This window comes from Triticum aestivum, chromosome 3D, assembly GCF_018294505.1.
Source record: "Triticum aestivum cultivar Chinese Spring chromosome 3D, IWGSC CS RefSeq v2.1, whole genome shotgun sequence".
Classification (NCBI taxonomy): domain Eukaryota; kingdom Viridiplantae; phylum Streptophyta; class Magnoliopsida; order Poales; family Poaceae; genus Triticum; species Triticum aestivum.
In genome coordinates, this window is record NC_057802.1 from 560,077,768 (window position 1) to 560,095,219 (window position 17,452).

A 17,452-nucleotide genomic window follows, 5' to 3' on the forward strand; every position below is an offset into this window, starting at 1 on the left:
CCAGCAAGCCTACGAACGAATTGCTCACTCCCGGCGGTGAGCATCATGAAATTGATGATGGAGGAAGGTTGATGATGACGATGGCGACGGATTCCACTCTCCGGATCCCCGAACGGACTCTAGATCAGCCCTCCCGATGAAGATCGGGAGGTGGCAGCGGCTCTGTATCGTAAAACGCGATGAATGCTTCTCTCTGATTTTTTTTTGGTGAATAGGTACTTATGGAGTTGGAGTTAGGGTTTCCGGAGGTCCAGGGGCCCACAAGCTCGTATGACGCGCCCTGGGGGGGCGCCCCCTAAGCTTGTGGCTCCTGGGTGGCCCCCCTCTGGTATTTTCTTCCGCTAATACTTTTTAGATATTCCACAAAAATTCTCCGTAAATTTTCAAGTCAATCCAAGAACTTTGATTTCTACACAAAAACAACACCATGGCAATTCTAGTGAATACAGCGTCAGTCCGGGTTAGTTTCATTCAAATCATGTAAATTAGAGTCCAAAACAAGAGCAAAAGTGTTTGGAAAAGTAGATACAATGGAGACGTATGAGTAATTCTCCTTTAGATACCCAGATTTGGGATTTATATTGCATAGTATGAGAAGAACAAAACCATTGCAGAAACTTGGGATGGGCTAAACCTCAAAGTTTCTTTTAGGAGGAACTTTGATGAAGAGCTTACGTTGCAATGGTTTGAATTAGAGGGCATTGCCAGATTTTTTTTTTCTGAACAGGGAGATAACCTGATCTGGCAATGTGAATCTAATGGTATCTGCTCTTTTTTATTTTTTAGAAAAGGAGGAAGACCCCCGGCCTCTGCATCTGGACGATGCATGCAGCCATTTTATTAATTGTTCACACAAGACCTTACAAAGTAATACAACAGTAAGACTAAAGCCACCGTCTAGGCAACATCTGTCGCTACTCCTATCCAAATTATGAAGGGATGCTGATAGTGGGCCTAATACCAAACAGGCCTCGCAGCCAAACCTACCATCTAAGACATGAGGTCCCATCCAGGACGCCTGCCAGGTATGGAGGACCCATCAGTCCGGCGCACTCCTTAACTTGGAAGCCTGGCGGGTATGAGGCCGCCGCAGCCACCTGCCATCAATCCATCTTCGGAACTGTACTGCTGCATCTACCTTGCCCGGTCTAGCTGCCGTCGACGCCACCACGACGCCAGATCGCGTCACCCTCCTGCGCGAGTCCATCTCCGCGCATCGGACGCCGAGTCACCACAGCGCCATGCTGCCGAGATCCGCCGCCATTAATGAGTGACATGAAGCACCGCTCCACCAAAGAATCCGTCCTCTGGTCCCTCGATCACGTGTGCACCTCCAAGAATGACGCCCCAAAGGGGGGAACGAGACTAGAGCGCCGCCGTCATCCGATCATCCAATCTAGGGTTTCCCCCGGAGGTAGCAGAGAGTGGCCTTGAACTTCTCCACGGCGATGCCTTCAAGAAGGGAACGATGCAGATAGCGCCACCACCGCTGGCCTTGGCAGTAGTCGAAGGCGAGTTTTCACCCAGATCTGTTCTAAGGAATCCAACTCCCATGCACGGCCGCCGCCACCACCAGGCTAAGCACTCGCCGCCGCCGGCACCTCCATGATGCCCAGAGGCCGCGAGACTCGCCGCCACCACGCCAGGGCCACCGGCCACCGCTACCAACACCAACCCCCACCATCCACCGAATCTGGGCAGGGATCCCAGATCCGCATCCCCTGCGACCCACCACCACGGAGGGGAGGAGGCGGCGCCAGCAAAGGATGCCGGGAGGGGGAGAAGGAGCCGAGGCAGGGCCGGCCCGACGCCCGGCACCACCAGGCATATGGGAACGCCCCGCGGAGTCCCCAACTGCGTGTGGTAGAGAGCCGCCCCATCACCGCCAACGCCCCAGGCGGCGGCGAGGGAGGGGGTTGAGGCAAAGGGAGCGACGGGGGCGGCGCTAGGGTTTTCTCCAAGGGGCGCTCGCGGGAGCGTCTCGGGGAGGGGAGGGGAGGTTGGGTGCTGAACTATAAAGTTACCTTTCCCTACAAAATCCCTATATGGTATTGTTAATTTTAGGGGTGTGCAGCCTATTAACCTCCATGCAGTATGGGAAATAAAAATTCCTCCTACAATACATGGTTTTTATGGCCTTTCTCTCAAAATAAGATAATGACTTGTGATAACTTGAGGAAGAGAGGCATTCCCAAACAATTAGAAGGTATACATTGTAATGGGATTGAATCTGTACACCACCTGATTTTTGATTGTGTGGTAGCTAGACTTATCTAGAGAGAAGTTGAGATAATTTTTAATAGAGACTGGCTTTTCTGCACCGGGGTCGGGACACCCCACTATCCCGTCCGTCCGTTGTACTTGTCTTGTCTCGCGATCCGTACCCTGGTCTGCCATCCTGTTTTGATTTGCAGGCCTAGGTGTACAGTAATAGGAGCATCTCTGATGGGACGTCGTACATACACTTTCAGCCATGTGCACCTGTGTGCGGGATACATATTGTTTAGCATAAAAGTTTCTCTTCACATGCAAAAAGTGTTCTGTCGTTCTACTAGCCTGGTCGACCACTGTCGACGTTTAGGATTCAAACCTGTGTGGAGCATAAGTCTACTGCAAGTAACTATTTGTCATAAGTCTACGCCGTGTGAAGCATCTTACTAGTAGCATTTTTGACCTATTAGTTACGGTCAACTACAGGTAACACAAACTGATAAAATTATCTCTGTTAAAAGTATGCTGCTGCTTAGATATTCCTGACATCAACTATTCACATGCACACAGTGCCCTGACAAACCCAGCTGCTACAGGAGGACGCGTCCCAAGCAGGCAGTCGCTGCATGCCGAAGAGAAAATAGTGGCCATGTGACTACAGCGACATGACCTATCGACTCTGTCCATGTCTGATATTTCAACAGTACAGCCGCATGTGTCCGGTCAGACCTACTTCTATGCCCTAGCCGTCCCTAGAGGCACCGCCATTAGCACCGACGAATTGCCTGGATAAGCCAGCTGCAGCTGCTAATCCTCTGATGTTCGGCAAAACATGGCACGAATCTCTAGCAAAGGTGAATGATCAGATAATGGGGTGTCGGGACCCCGGGTGCCACCACACCTTTCCGTTTTTAATAAGAATTTCGAATCTTTCCTTGAGCTGGTTGTGTAACAAGAGATTCCTACATCTAAACATAGTTGCCTCTGTTGTCCTGTGGGGACAAATGGAATACTAGGAACTATCTTGTGTTTAATACAGCTAAATGGATTTCTGTCCAGCAGGTGTAGCAGAAAATACTCCAGTACCTGGGGGACTGGGCAAAGCCTCAGAAAGAACTACTAGGTGTCCAGATGGCACAATTCAGAGACCACTTACTGGTGAAGCTAAGGTCACCTCAGGGAGTCAATTGCAAGAAACCATCACATTTGCGGCTAGGTTTGCAGGAAACCACCAACTCGCTAATCCGTTGCAGAAAACACCGAAAAATTTGTTAAATCGTTGCAAAAAGCACTGATCGGATGATTTGGCGGTTTAATCACTTTCCGACAAGTAGGACCGGGTTGTAAGTAGGAAACAAATGTCATACACACCCCTAAATCTAAAATAAAAAAGCAATCAGACCCCCACCCATCCCTCACCCTTCCCCGCGCTCGTAACCCATCCCATCCCGACCCACCCCCTACGCGAGACCTTCCTCCGGCGTCGGCTCTGGCTCCGGCCACCTCACCTAAACCGGCGCCGCCCTAACCCGCAGGATCCAGGCACCCAGCGCCCGGATCCACCTCGCGAGGCGCCGTGGCGCGCTGCCCCGTTCTCGGCGAGCCTACCTCCCTCTTCCCCAGCCAAGGCCCCTCGACCGGCATGGCAGCACCCTCGTCACTTTCTTGCAGGTCGCCGGCTCGGGCTAGGAGGGCAACGCCGTCGTGCAGCCCCCTTCCAAGAGAGCCACGCCCAACCCCTGGTGGTGGTGCACCGCACGGCGTCCCCAGCTGTGGTGAGGTGTTGCTTCGGGCACGGCGTCGAGCTACTGCTGCTGCTTGCCTGGCGTCGAGCCACGGAGGAGTGGCGTCGAGCTGCTGTGGCTGTTTGCATGGCATCGAGCCAGGGATGAGCGGCGTCGAGCTGCTGTGGCTGCTTGCACGGCGTCGAGGAGCTGCCGTCGAGCAGCCGCGGAGCCAAGCACTCCCGTTGCATGCCGTCGGGCTGTGGATAGGGCGCCAACGTGCCGGGCGGATGGCAGCAGCGCGGCGGCGGCGCGTAGTAGATACGGTGTTGGTGTTCCACGGGGGAGGGTCTGATTGCTTTTGTTTTTTAGATCTAGGGGTGTATGTGTTATTTCTTTGCTAAGTCAATTCCTTACAATCTGGCCCCACTTGTAAGAAAGTGATTAAACGGGCCAAATCATCCGATCAGTGCTTTTTGCAACGACTTAACAAATTTTTCGGTGTTTTCTGCAACAGATTAGCGAGCTGGTGGTTTCCTGCAAACCTAGCCGCAAATGTGGTGGTTTCTTGCAATTGACTCCACCTCAGGAGTTGGGACCAGGCGGATATGTCAGGAAACACAATGTCATCTATCTTGCGCAAAAACGATTCAAGGTGTTGCGCATGGGGGGCCGAGCCATATTGGAGGAGTTGAAGATCAACCCGAAGATAGCAGATGAGATCCATGTGATCTTTGCGCCCATGACCTGATGATGTTTGAGCCTTGAGCTTCTTGGCGTTGTTTCTCTGTTTCGGACCTGTAATTTTGGCAAAACACGAAGATTGTGTTATGGTGGCTGCCCTTTTTTTGTGTCCTTTGTGACACTCAGAACCTGGCGTCCAGTCCAGATGTTTGTGTGTGTTTTGGTTTGGTTTCTATGAAATGGAGCTGGGGGAGCTCCCCTTTTGATTGAAAAAACCTTCAACACAATTAAAAATAAGTAAGGAACAGAGGATCCCCTTGTATGAGCCCCATTGTAGGGGTAAAAAACTCCGTTTCATCTTCATGAAACCAAACTCTGTAATTAACGGAAGTAACACAAGCCATGATCATTTGCACCCACGTGCTGTCAAAGCCCAACTTAATCATTATATCACCCAGAAAATTTCATTCCACATGATCATGCTTTGTGCATATCTAACTTCACGACACACAAGCAACTATTCCCTTGCCTCTTTTTCATGATCGTGTGTAAACACTCATAAGCCATTAACACATTATCAGTAATGAGTTTTTTAGGCACAAAAGCACTGTGGGTCAAAGAGATAATACGTGGTAGTAACATTTTCACCCAGCATTTATAGCTTCTTAATCGAATGAGACACAAGTATATAAAAATATAGTTGTTGTTACTGACACATGAGAAGACGGCGCACGATACATCAAAACGAATACTGTGATACTAAATCGAACGGTCCCTGATTATGACACGCACATCACACACTAATTAACTGACTAACAAATTACGTAACCTACTTAGGCTTGCTCAGATAAAGCAGGCCAGGACCAATGTCACAGCTTGTGCAATGGCGCGAGCGAGGGACGCCACGAACGGCCCGCCCGCGGCGGATGAATACTCCATCGACGGGGCCGGCCCTGGTGCCGGAGAGAACGGCGATGACGACGGCGGTCGTGAAGACGACGGTGCCGTGGGGGCCTGTGCCGGCGATGATGCTGATGCGGGCGCCGGCGGGGAGGCAGCGCGGACGTTAATTACCAGCCTCTCGCCGGCGTTGCAGTGTCCGAGGTCGGCGCTGGCAAAGTAGGCGAAGCCTGGCGCGTCGAGGAGGAAGAGCGTGCTGCCGTCCCTCGGCACGGCGCCGGTGCCGATGCCCGCCGTCTCGTTGCAGTGATAGTATCCGACCTTGCTCACCTTGATCACCGAGTCGTTCTTGTACACGAACTCTGCATGCATGTCCATTTGCATTCACAACACAAGGATTAAGTTGATTTGGTCTCCATCTGGCAAATCAGTGGATCAGACGCTCGCGTGCACCTAATCAATTGTTACTTACCGATGGAGTCCTCGACGAAGAAGGTTATGGGGGACGCCCACTTGACGTAGAACATCTCCTTGTCCTGCGGCGGGGGCACGCGCCACCCTTCAGGGCCGCCGACTCTGTACCGCTTCCCCAGCGCCACCGCGGACGCCGTCGGGCAGAGGACGACGAGCACGACGGCGAGCGCCGAGAGACGGATCACCAGAGACGCCGCCGCCGCCGCCATATCGATCGTATCAACTGATGATCTCCGAAGAAGAGGAAGTGGTGTGTGTGTACTGTGTCCTACCGATGTGTGTGAACTGATAGGATGACTGGAAATTTATAGGGGTACTACGTTGATCGAGTAGTGCCGATCGATCGAGAAGTGGTAAAACTGATAGGGTCGAGGAGGGAGCGTGCATGCATGGCGAACTCAACCGATTGCCCATTGGCGGTTAGGTCAACTCGGCGTTGCTCGCGCGCGGACGGAGGTGGAGAACGTGGCGTTGGACTCTCACCAGGCAGTTACTGCATCTGCATGCATCCATAGGGCTTCTGCCCGACGGCGGTATTACGGACAGTCGTACAGGCCCAAGAACTGAATGGCCGTACCGGCAACGTTTTTGGAGAATCTTTCTTGCAGTCCAGGTGTTTGCCATTAGTACCCCTAAAAAAAAGAGGTGTTTGCCATTAGTGGCGGCAGGTTAATACTGATATTTGAATATTTGATGTTGCATGGTGTTTAACCATCGGCGGTTGTGGCTTGATACTGATATTATTGTGATGATGCTGATACCTTTTCCATGATTTTTGTGTCCTTTGTGTTTCCATTTTTCCCTCACTAACTAGTGAAGTGGTCCGCACAACAATATGTTAGGGTTAGGCGACCCCGGGCGACGCCGCAGCTGCTGCCGTCGGTGATGTTTCCATGTGCGTCCTCTGGGCGGAAGATGGACCTATTGTGTCCTCGTCGGCCTCTTCTCTGCTGGGCTACATGCATGTGGTGGACTCGGAGTTGATCGGACCAGGAAGGACACGATGAGGAATCTTGCATCTACACGGTGGAAGTAGTCCGGAAGGAGCACGGACCCTAACCCCTCCTCCAAGGAACGGGAGGCCTCAGCTTCAACATACTTAAGGGGGGCTAGCGTTGTCGAGGAACAACACCTTACAACCCAAAATTCCTCCTATCGGAGTCAAGACCCGTAGCGATGATGAACCCTGCGTTGCCATTTGTTAGCACGCCGGAGGCAAACAAGAAGAACACGTATGTCACTAGGGCGAAAAGGGGGCTCCTCTTGTGGATGCTACTTGCCCGAAGCCTTCTGATGGGGATAACGAGGCCCTTATGGCAATGAACCCTGATGCCCTTACGGTCATCATTGCTGGCCAGAGAGAAGATGTGGTGCCGACCGCTGGCCATGGCGAGTCCGAGAGAGAACACGCCAGAGGTTAATGAACCGAAAGATTCCATGGAAGGAGAGGATCGGGAGGAGGAGAAGAATCCCTAGCACATATATGGTGCTCGCCGAGGATGATATAGAGGAAGCCAAATTTATCGTAGAGTAGGAGCACTCGTGGATGATTATCATGCTGGTTTACTCCCTATAATGCCCAACCCCTCACACGTTTTGTTTGATGATTGGGAGGATGCTTGGAAGCTCAATGAGGATATGAAATATACTTTCCTAGGAGAAACAAGTACTTTGTTCACTTCTATTGTGAGGCAGATATGACGAGGATCTTGCGAGGGGGTCGTGGCAAGCCAGGCATGACCTATTGATCGTTGAAGCGTATGATGGAATGAAGAAGATCTCTCACTACAGGATGGACTCTATCAGGATTCGGGTGTGAATCTTAGACGTGCCCATGAATTGGAGCAGACGATGTGGTGCACGCCCTATGCAAGAATCTAGGAACCGTGCTTTAGGTGGAACTCAATGAGGCATGCAGTATGGGAAGATTTGTGACGGTCTGACTTATTGTGTCGTTTTATCAGGCACTGGAGATGGGGGTATTTATGTATTCCAAGATCAAGAAGAAAAGGGAAGTGGTGGAGTTTAAAATCTAGTTTGAGTGCCTCTCGTGGTTCTCCTGCTTATACGGGTATCTCGTGTTGGGGAACGTAGCAGAAATTCAAAATTTTCTACGTATCACCAAGATCAATCTATGGAGTAATCTAGCAACGAGGGGAAGGGGAGTGCATCTACATACCCTTGTAGATCGCGATGCGGAAGCGTTGCAAGAACGCGGATGAGGGAGTCGTACTCGTAGCGATTCAGATCGCGGTTGATTCTGATCTAAGCGCCGAACCACGGCGCCTCCGCGTTCAACACACGTGCAGCCCGGTGACGTCTCCCACGCCTTGATCCAGCAAGGAGAGAGGGAGAGGTTGGGGAAGACTCCATCCAGCAGCAGCACGACGGCGTGGTGGTGGTGGAGGAGCGTGGCAATCCCGCAGGGCTTCGCCAAGCACCGCGGGAGAGGAGGAGGAGGGAGAGGGGTAGGGCTGCACCGAAAGAGAGACGTTCTCGTGTGTCTTGGGCAGCCCAAACCTCAACTATATATAGGGGGGGAGGGGGCTGCGCCCCCCTTAGGGTTTCCACCCCCAAGAGGAGGCGGCCAGCCCTAGATCCCATCCAAGGGGGGCGGCCAAGGGGAGGAGAGGGGGGGCGCCACTAGGGTGGGCCTTAAGGCCCATCTAAACATAGGGTTTGCCCCCTCCCACTCTCCCATGCGCCTTGGGCCTTGGTGGGGGGCGCACCAGCCCACCTGGGGCTGGTCCCCTCCCACACTTGGCCCACGCAGCCTTCTGCGGCTGGTGGCCCCACTTGGGGGACCCCCGGGACCCTCCCGGTGGTCCCGGTACATTACCGATTTCACCCGAAACTTTTCCGGTGACCAAAACAGGACTTCTCATATATAAATCTTTACCTCCGGACCATTCCGGAACTCCTCGTGACGTCCGGGATCTCATCCGGGACTCCGAACAACATTCGGTAACCACGTACATACTTTCCCTATAACCCTAGCGTCATCGAACCTTAAGTGTGTAGACCCTACGGGTTCGGGAACCATGCAGACATGACCGAGACGTTCTCCGGTCAATAACCAACAGCGGGATCTGGATACCCATGTTGGCTCCCACATGTTCCACGATGAACTCATCGGATGAACCACGATGTCGGGGATTCAATCAATCCCGTATTCAATTCCCTTTGTCTATCGGTATGTTACTTGCCCGAGATTCGATCGTCGGTATCCCGATACCTTGTTCAATCTCGTTACCGGCAAGTCTCTTTACTCGTTCCGTAACTCACATCATCCCGTGATCAACTCCTTGGTCACATTGTGCACATTATGATGATGTCCTACCGAGTGGGCCCAGAGATACCTCTCCGTTTACACGGAGTGACAAATCCTAGTCTCGATTCGTGCCAACCCAACAGACACTTTCGGAGATACCTGTAGTGCACCTTTATAGTCACCCAGTTACGTTGTGACGTTTGGTACACCCAAAGCATTCCTATGGTATCCGGGAGTTGCACAATCTCATGGTCTAAGGAAATGATACTTGACATTAGAAAAGCTCTGAGCAAACGAACTACACGAACTTGTGCTAGGCTTAGGATTGGGTCTTGTCCATCACATCACTCTCCTAATGATGTGATCCCGTTATCAACGACATCCAATGTCCATGGTCAGGAAACCGTAACCATCTATTGATCAACGAGCTAGTCAACTAGAGGCTTACTAGGGACATGGTGTTGTCTATGTATCCACACGTGTATCTGAGTTTCCTATCAATACAATTCTAGCATGGATAATAAACGATTATCATGAACAACGAAATATAATAATAACCAATTTATTATTGCCTCTAGGGCATATTTCCAACAGTCTCCCACTTGCACTAGAGTCAATAATCTAGTCCACATCACCATGTGATTAACACTCATAGGTCACATCACCATGTGACCAACACCCAAGAGTTTACTAGAGTCAACAATCTAGTTCACATCACCATGTGATTAACACTCAATGAGTTTTGGTTTGATCATGTTATGCTTGTGAGAGAGGTTATTAGTCAACGGGTCTGAACCTTTCAGATCCGTGTGTGCTTTACGAATATCTATGTCATCTTATGGATGCTACCACGCGCTATTTGGAGCCATTTCAAATAATTGCTCTACTATACGAATCCGGTTTACTACTGAGAGTCATCCGGATTAGTGTCAAAGTTCGCATCGACGTAACCCTTTACGACGAACTCCCTTTCACCTCCATAATCGAGAAAATTCCTTAGTCCACTAGGTACTAAGGATAAGTTCGACCGCTGTCATGAGATCCTTTCCCGGATCACTATTGTACCCTCTTGACCAACTCATGGCAAGGCACACTACATGTGCGGTACACAACATAGCATACTATAGAGCCTACGTCTAAAGCATAGGGGACGACCTTCGTCCTTTCTCTATCTTCTGCTGTGGTCAGGTCTTGAGTCTTACTCAATACTCACACCTTGTAACACAGCCAAGAACTCCTTCTTTGCTGATCTATTTTGAACTCTTTCAAAATCATGTCAAGGTGTGCGTTCTTTGAAAGTATCATCAGGCGTCTTGATCTATCTCTATAGATCTTGATGCCCAATATGAAAGCAGCTTTATCCAGGTCTTCCTTTGAAAAACTCCTTTCAAACAACCCTTTATGCTTTCCAGAAATTTTACATCATTTCGGATCAACAATATGTCATTCACATATACTTATCAGAAATGTTGTAGCGCTCCCACTCACTTTATTGTAAATACAAGTTTCTAACAAACTTTGTATAAACCCAAAAACTTTGATCGCTCCATCAAAGCTTATATTCTGACTGCGAGATGGTTGCTCTAGTCCATGGAAGGATCGCTGGAGCTAGCATACCTTTTAGCATCCTTAGGATCGACAAAACCTTTCTGATTGTATCACATACAACCTTTCCTTACGAAAACTGGTAAGGAAACTTGTTTTGACATCCATCTGCCAGATTTCATAAATGCAGCTAATGCTAACATGATTACGACGGACTTAAGCATCGCTACGGATGATAAAAAACTCATCGTAGTCAACTCCTTGAACTTGTGGAAATACTCTTAGCCACAAGTCGAGCTTCACAGACGGTAACATTACCGTCCATGTCCGTCTTCTTCTCAAAGATCCATTTATCTCGGATTTCATGGCTTCTAACCATTTGTCAGAATATGGGCCCACCATCGCTTCTCCATAGCTCGTAGGTTCAGTATTGTCCAACAACATGATATCTCAGACAGGATCACGTACCACTCTGAAGTAGCACGCATCCTCGTCGTCCTACGAGGTTTGGTAGTGACTTGATCCGAAGTTTCATGATCACTATCATAAGCTTCCACTTCAATTGGTGTAGGTGCCACAGGAACAACTTCTTGTGCCCTGCTACACACTAGTTGAAGTGACGGTTCAATAACCTTATCAAGTCTCCACCATCCTCCCACTCAATTCTTTCGAGAGAAACTTTTCCTCGAGAAAGGACTCGTTTCTAGAAACAATTACTTTTGCTTCCAGATCTGAAATAGGAGGTATACCCAACTGTTTTGGGTTTTCTATGAAGATGCATTTATCCGCTTTGGGTTCGAGCTTATCAGCCTGAAACTTTTTCACATAAGCATCGCAGCCCCAAACTTTTAAGAAACGACAACTTAGGTTTCTCTAAACGGTGTCGTCTCAACGGAATTGCGTGGTTCCCCTTTTAAAGTGAATGCGGTTATCTCTAATGCCTAACCCATAAACGATAGTGGTAATTCGATAAGAAACATCATGGTATGCACCATATCCAATAGGGTGCAGTTATGATGTTCGGACACACCATCACACTATGGTGTTCCAGGCGGTATTAATGATGAAACACTTTCCACAATGTCTTAATTGTGTGCCAAACTCGTAACTCAGATACTCATCTCTATGATCATATCACAGACATTTTATCCTCTTGTCACGACGATCTTCAACTTCACTCTGAGATTACTTGAACCTTTCAATAATTCAGACTTGTGTTTCATCAAGTAAATACACTCAGCATCTACTCAAATCATCTGTGAAGTAAGAACATAACGATATCCACTGCATGCCTCAGCACTCATTGGACTGCATACATCAAAATGTATTACTTCCAATAAGTTGCTCTCTTGTTCCATCTTACTGAAAACGAGGCCTTTCAGTCATCTTGCCCATGTGGTATGATTTGCATGTCTCAAGTGATTCAAAATCAAGTGAGTCCAAACGATCCATCTGCATGGAGTTTCTTCACGCATGTATACCAATAGACATGGTTCGCATGTCTCAAATCCTTTCAAAAACGAGTGAGTCCAAAGATCCATCTACATGGAGCTTCTTCATGCGTTCTATACCAATATGACTCAAGTGGCAGTGCCACAAGTATGTGGTACTATCATTACTATCTTATATCTTTTGGCATGAACATGTGTATCACTACGATCGCGATTCATTTTAGGTGCAAGACCATTGAAGGTATTATTCAAATAAATAGAGTAACATTTATTCTCCTTAAATGAATAACCGTATTGCGATAAACATAATCCAATCATGCTTAACGCAAACACCAAATCTCGATGGTAGAGGGAGCATGCGATGCTTGATCACATCAACCTTGGAAACACTTCCGACACATATCGTCATCTCACCTTTAGCTAGTCTTCGTTTATTCCGCAACTTTTATTTCGAGTTACTAACACTTAGCAACCGAACCGGTATCTAATACCCTGGTGCTGCTAGGAGTACTAGTAAAGTACACATTCATAAAACGTATATCCAATATACTTCTGTCGACCTTGCCCGCCTTCTCATCTACCAAGTATTTAGGGTAGTACTGCTTCAGTGACCGTTCCCCTCATTACAGAAGCACTTAGTCTCGGGTTTGGGTTCAACCTTGGGATTCTTCACTAGAGCAGCAAACGACTTGCTGTTTCATGAAGTATCCCTTTTGCCCTTGCCCTTCTTAAACTAGTGGTTTAACCATCAACAATTGATGCTCCTTCTTGATTTCTAGTTTCGCGGTGTCAAACATCGCGAATAGCTCAAGGATCATCATAACTATCCCTGATATGTTATAGTTCATCACGAAGCTCTACTAGCTTGGTGGCAGTGACTATGGAGAACCATCACTATCTCATCTGGAAGATTAACTCCCACTCGATTCAAGATTGTGGTACTCAGACAATCTGAGCACATTCTCAACGATTGAGCTTTTCTCCCTTAGTTTGTAGGCTTAAGAAACTTGTCAGAGGTCTCATACCTCTTGACGTGGGCACTAGTCTGAAATCCCAATTTCAGTCTTCGGAACATCTCACATGTTCTGCGACGTTTCAAAAACGTCTCTGGTGCCACAATTCTAAACCGTTAGCATTACGCACTGAACTATCACGTAGTCATCAAAACGTGTATGTCAGATGTTTCGTAACATCTACAGACGACGCTGAGGTTCAGCACACCGAGCGGTGCATTAAGGACATAAGCCTTCTGTGCAGCAATGAGGACAATCCTCAGTTTACGGACCCAGTCCGCATAATTGCTACTACCAACTTTCAACTAAATTTTCTCTAGGAACATATCTTAAACAGTAGAACTAAAGCGTATGACATAATTTGTAAAGACCTTTTGACTATGTTCATGATAATGAAGTTCATCTGATTATTGAACTCCCACTCAGATAGACATCCCTCTAGTCATCTAAGTGATACATGATCCGAGTCAAACTAGGCCGTGTCCGATCATCACGTGAGACGGACTAGTCATCATCGGTGAACATCTCCATGTTGATCGTATCTACTATACGACTCATGTTCGACCTTTCGGTCTCTTGTGTTCCGAGGCCATGTCTGTACATGCTAGGCTCGTCAAGTCAACCTAAGTGTTTTGCATGTGTTCCGAGGCCATGTCTGTACATGCTAGGCTCGTCAACACCCGTTGTATTCGAACGTTAGAATCTATCACACCCGATCATCATGTGGTGCTTCGAAACAACGAACCTTCGCAATGGTGCACAGTTAGGGGGAACACGTCTCTTGAAATTTTTAGTAGGGATCATCTTACTTACTACCGTCGTTCTAAGCAAATAAGATGCATAACATGATAAATCACATGCAATCAAATAGTGACATGATATGGCCAATATCATTTTGCTCCTTTGATCTCCATCTTCGGGGCACCATGATCATCTTTGTCACCGGCATGACACCATGATCTCCATCATTGTGTCTTCATGAAGTTGTCACGCCAACGATTACTTCTACTTCTATGGCTAACGCACTTAGCAATAAAGTAAAGTAATTTACATGGCGTTATTCAATGACACGCAGGTCATACAAAAAATAAAGACAACTCCTATGGCTCCTGCCGGTTGTCATACTCATCGACATGCAAGTCGTGATTCCTATTACAAGAATATGATCAATCACATATATCATTCATCACATCTTCTGGCCATATCACATCACATAGCACATGCTGCAAAAACAAGTTAGACGTCCTCTAATTGTTGTTGCAAGTTTTTACGTGGCTTGTATAGGTTTCTAGCAAGAACGTTTCTTACCTACGTAAAACCACAACGTGATATGCCAATTTCTATTTACCCTTCATAAGGACCCTTTTCATCGAATCCGTTCCGACTAAAGTGGGAGAGACAGACACCCGCTAGCCACCTTATGCAACTAGTGCATGTCAGTCGGTGGAACCTGTCTCACGTAAGCATACGTGTAAGGTCGGTCCGGGCCGCTTCATCCCACAATGCCGCCGGAACAAGATAAGACTAGTAGCGGCAAGAAGAATTGGCAAGATCTACGCCCACAACTGCTTTGTGTTCTACTCGTGCATAGAAACTACGCATAAACCTGGCTCATGATGCCATTGTTGGGGAACGTAGCAGAAATTCAAAATTTTCTACGCATCACCAAGATCAATCTATGGAGTAATCTAGCAACGAGGGGAAGGGGAGTGCATCTACATACCCTTGTAGATCGCGATGCGGAAGCGTTGCAAGAACGCGGATGAGGGAGTCGTACTCGTAGCGATTCAGATCGCGGTTGATTCCGATCTAAGCGCCGAACCACGGCGCCTCCGCGTTCAACACACGTGCAGCCCGGTGACGTCTCCCACGCCTTGATCCAGCAAGGAGAGAGGGAGAGGTTGGGGAAGACTCCATCCAGCAGCAGCACGACGGCGTGGTGGTGGTGGAGGAGCGTGGCAATCCCGCAGGGCTTCACCAAGCACCGCGGGAGAGGAGGAGGAGGGAGAGGGGTAGGGCTGCACCGAAAGAGAGACGTTCTCGTGTGTCTTGGGCAGCCCAAACCTCAACTATATATAGGGGGGGAGGGGGCTGCGCCCCCCTTAGGGTTTCCACCCCCAAGAGGAGGCGGCCAGCCCTAGATCCCATCCAAGGGGGGCGGCCAAGGGGAGGAGAGGGGGGCGCCACTAGGGTGGGCCTTAAGGCCCATCTGGACCTAGGGTTTGCCCCCTCCCACTCTCCCATGCGCCTTGGGCCTTGGTGGGGGGCGCACCAGCCCACCTGGGGCTGGTCCCCTCCCACACTTGGCCCACGCAGCCTTCTGCGGCTGGTGGCCCCACTTGGGGGACCCCCGGGACCCTCCCGGTGGTCCCGGTACATTACCGATTTCACCCGAAACTTTTCCGGTGACCAAAACAGGACTTCCCATATATAAATCTTTACCTCCGGACAATTCCGGAACTCCTCGTGACGTCCGGGATCTCATCCGGGACTCCGAACAACATTCGGTAACCACGTACATACTTTCCCTATAACCCTAGCGTCATCGAACCTTAAGTGTGTAGACCATACGGGTTCGGGAACCATGCAGACATGACCGAGACGTTCTCCGGTCAATAACCAACAGCGGGATCTGGATACCCATGTTGGCTCCCACATGTTCCACGATGATCTCATCGGATGAACCACGATGTCGGGGATTCAATCAATCCCGTATTCAATTCCCTTTGTCTATCGGTATGTTACTTGCCCGAGATTCGATCGTCGGTATCCCGATACCTTGTTCAATCTCGTTACCGGCAAGTCTCTTTACTCGTTCCGTAACTCACATCATCCCGTGATCAACTCCTTGGTCACATTGTGCACATTATGATGATGTCCTACCGAGTGGTCCCAGAGATACCTCTCCATTTACACGGAGTGACAAATCCTAGTCTCGATTCGTGCCAACCCAACAGACACTTTCGGAGATACCTTTAGTGCACCTTTATAGTCACCCAGTTACATTGTGACGTTTGGTACACCCAAAGCATTCCTACGGTATCCGGGAGTTGCACAATCTCATGGTCTAAGGAAATGATACTTGACATTAGAAAAGCTCTGAGCAAACGAACTACACGATCTTGTGCTAGGCTTAGGATTGGGTCTTGTCCATCACATCATTCTCCTAATGATGTGATCCCGTTATCAACGAAATCCAATGTCCATGGTCAGGAAACCGTAACCATCTATTGATCAACGAGCTAGTCAACTAGAGGCTTACTAGGGACATGGTGTTGTCTATGTATCCACACGTGTATCTGAGTTTCCTATCAATACAATTCTAGCATGGATAATAAACGATTATCATGAACAATGAAATATAATAATAACCAATTTATTATTGCCTCTAGGGCATATTTCCAACATCTCGGTCATCAGGACAAGTCATGTGGAGGCAACCCATGTGCTTCATCCAACAGACATATAGAGTGTAGGCTAAAGCTAACCCACTAGCGTATTGTAGCCTAGACTTGCCCTTCCATGGCAGTGTTGGCACATCTCGTAGAAGGGGGCCGGGGGGGCAAGACGTCTAAGTAGCCGGATGGCAATGCATCTTCACAAAATAACAACAGGGTGTCTGTTTCCCGGGGGCGTGGTAACCCGACCGTAGTCGGGTATCTTGCCGAGAAGATGCAGAGTATGACCGCATCCAGGGATGGGGCTTCGTAGGGGGTGATATTATCACAGAGGGTCCAAGGAGCATCGACATCATCCCTCCAATGCGCAAGTTTTGGCTAATGCATGAGAGAGGATGCAGACATGTCGGGCGTCAACTCAACTCTTAGCTAGTGTGGTGCAGGCGACCAACATATGCACCACTCCTAGCAGGATGATCATGGTGCTACTCTGATTGTGCACTCTAATGCTAGTGACATGGTGAAACTAGTCTATGCAGGTACCCGCCCCCCTCCTAAAAATAGAGAGAAAAATGCACGGCAAGGGGTGACCAGGACCACAGGATGGTAGATGGTGGAAAGATGACGATAGAAGGCGAGGTCAAGATCACTCCATAGGGAAACCGACCCAATGGCGCCCGGTAACACGATGCGGCCACAGGTGGTGTCCCGCTGGAGCATCTGATATTTAAGTATGAACTACCTAGTGGGGGAGGAAGAGCCCTAGCACAACCCATGATCT

At 49.0% G+C, this 17,452-nt stretch overlaps 1 protein-coding gene across 1 annotated transcript; it reads right to left on the minus strand.

The window, feature by feature from the left end:
* Positions 1-5,306: 5,306 nt before the first annotated feature.
* LOC123075432 (uclacyanin-3-like) lies at positions 5,307-6,284 on the minus strand. The gene is made up of 2 exons (XM_044498036.1): positions 5,992-6,284; positions 5,307-5,881 (listed from the first exon to the last, which is right to left on the minus strand). Exons 1-2 carry the CDS (start codon positions 6,200-6,202, stop codon positions 5,463-5,465), a joined length of 630 nt encoding a protein of 209 aa, XP_044353971.1. The 5' UTR covers positions 6,203-6,284; the 3' UTR covers positions 5,307-5,462.
* Positions 6,285-17,452: the final 11,168 nt, after the last annotated feature.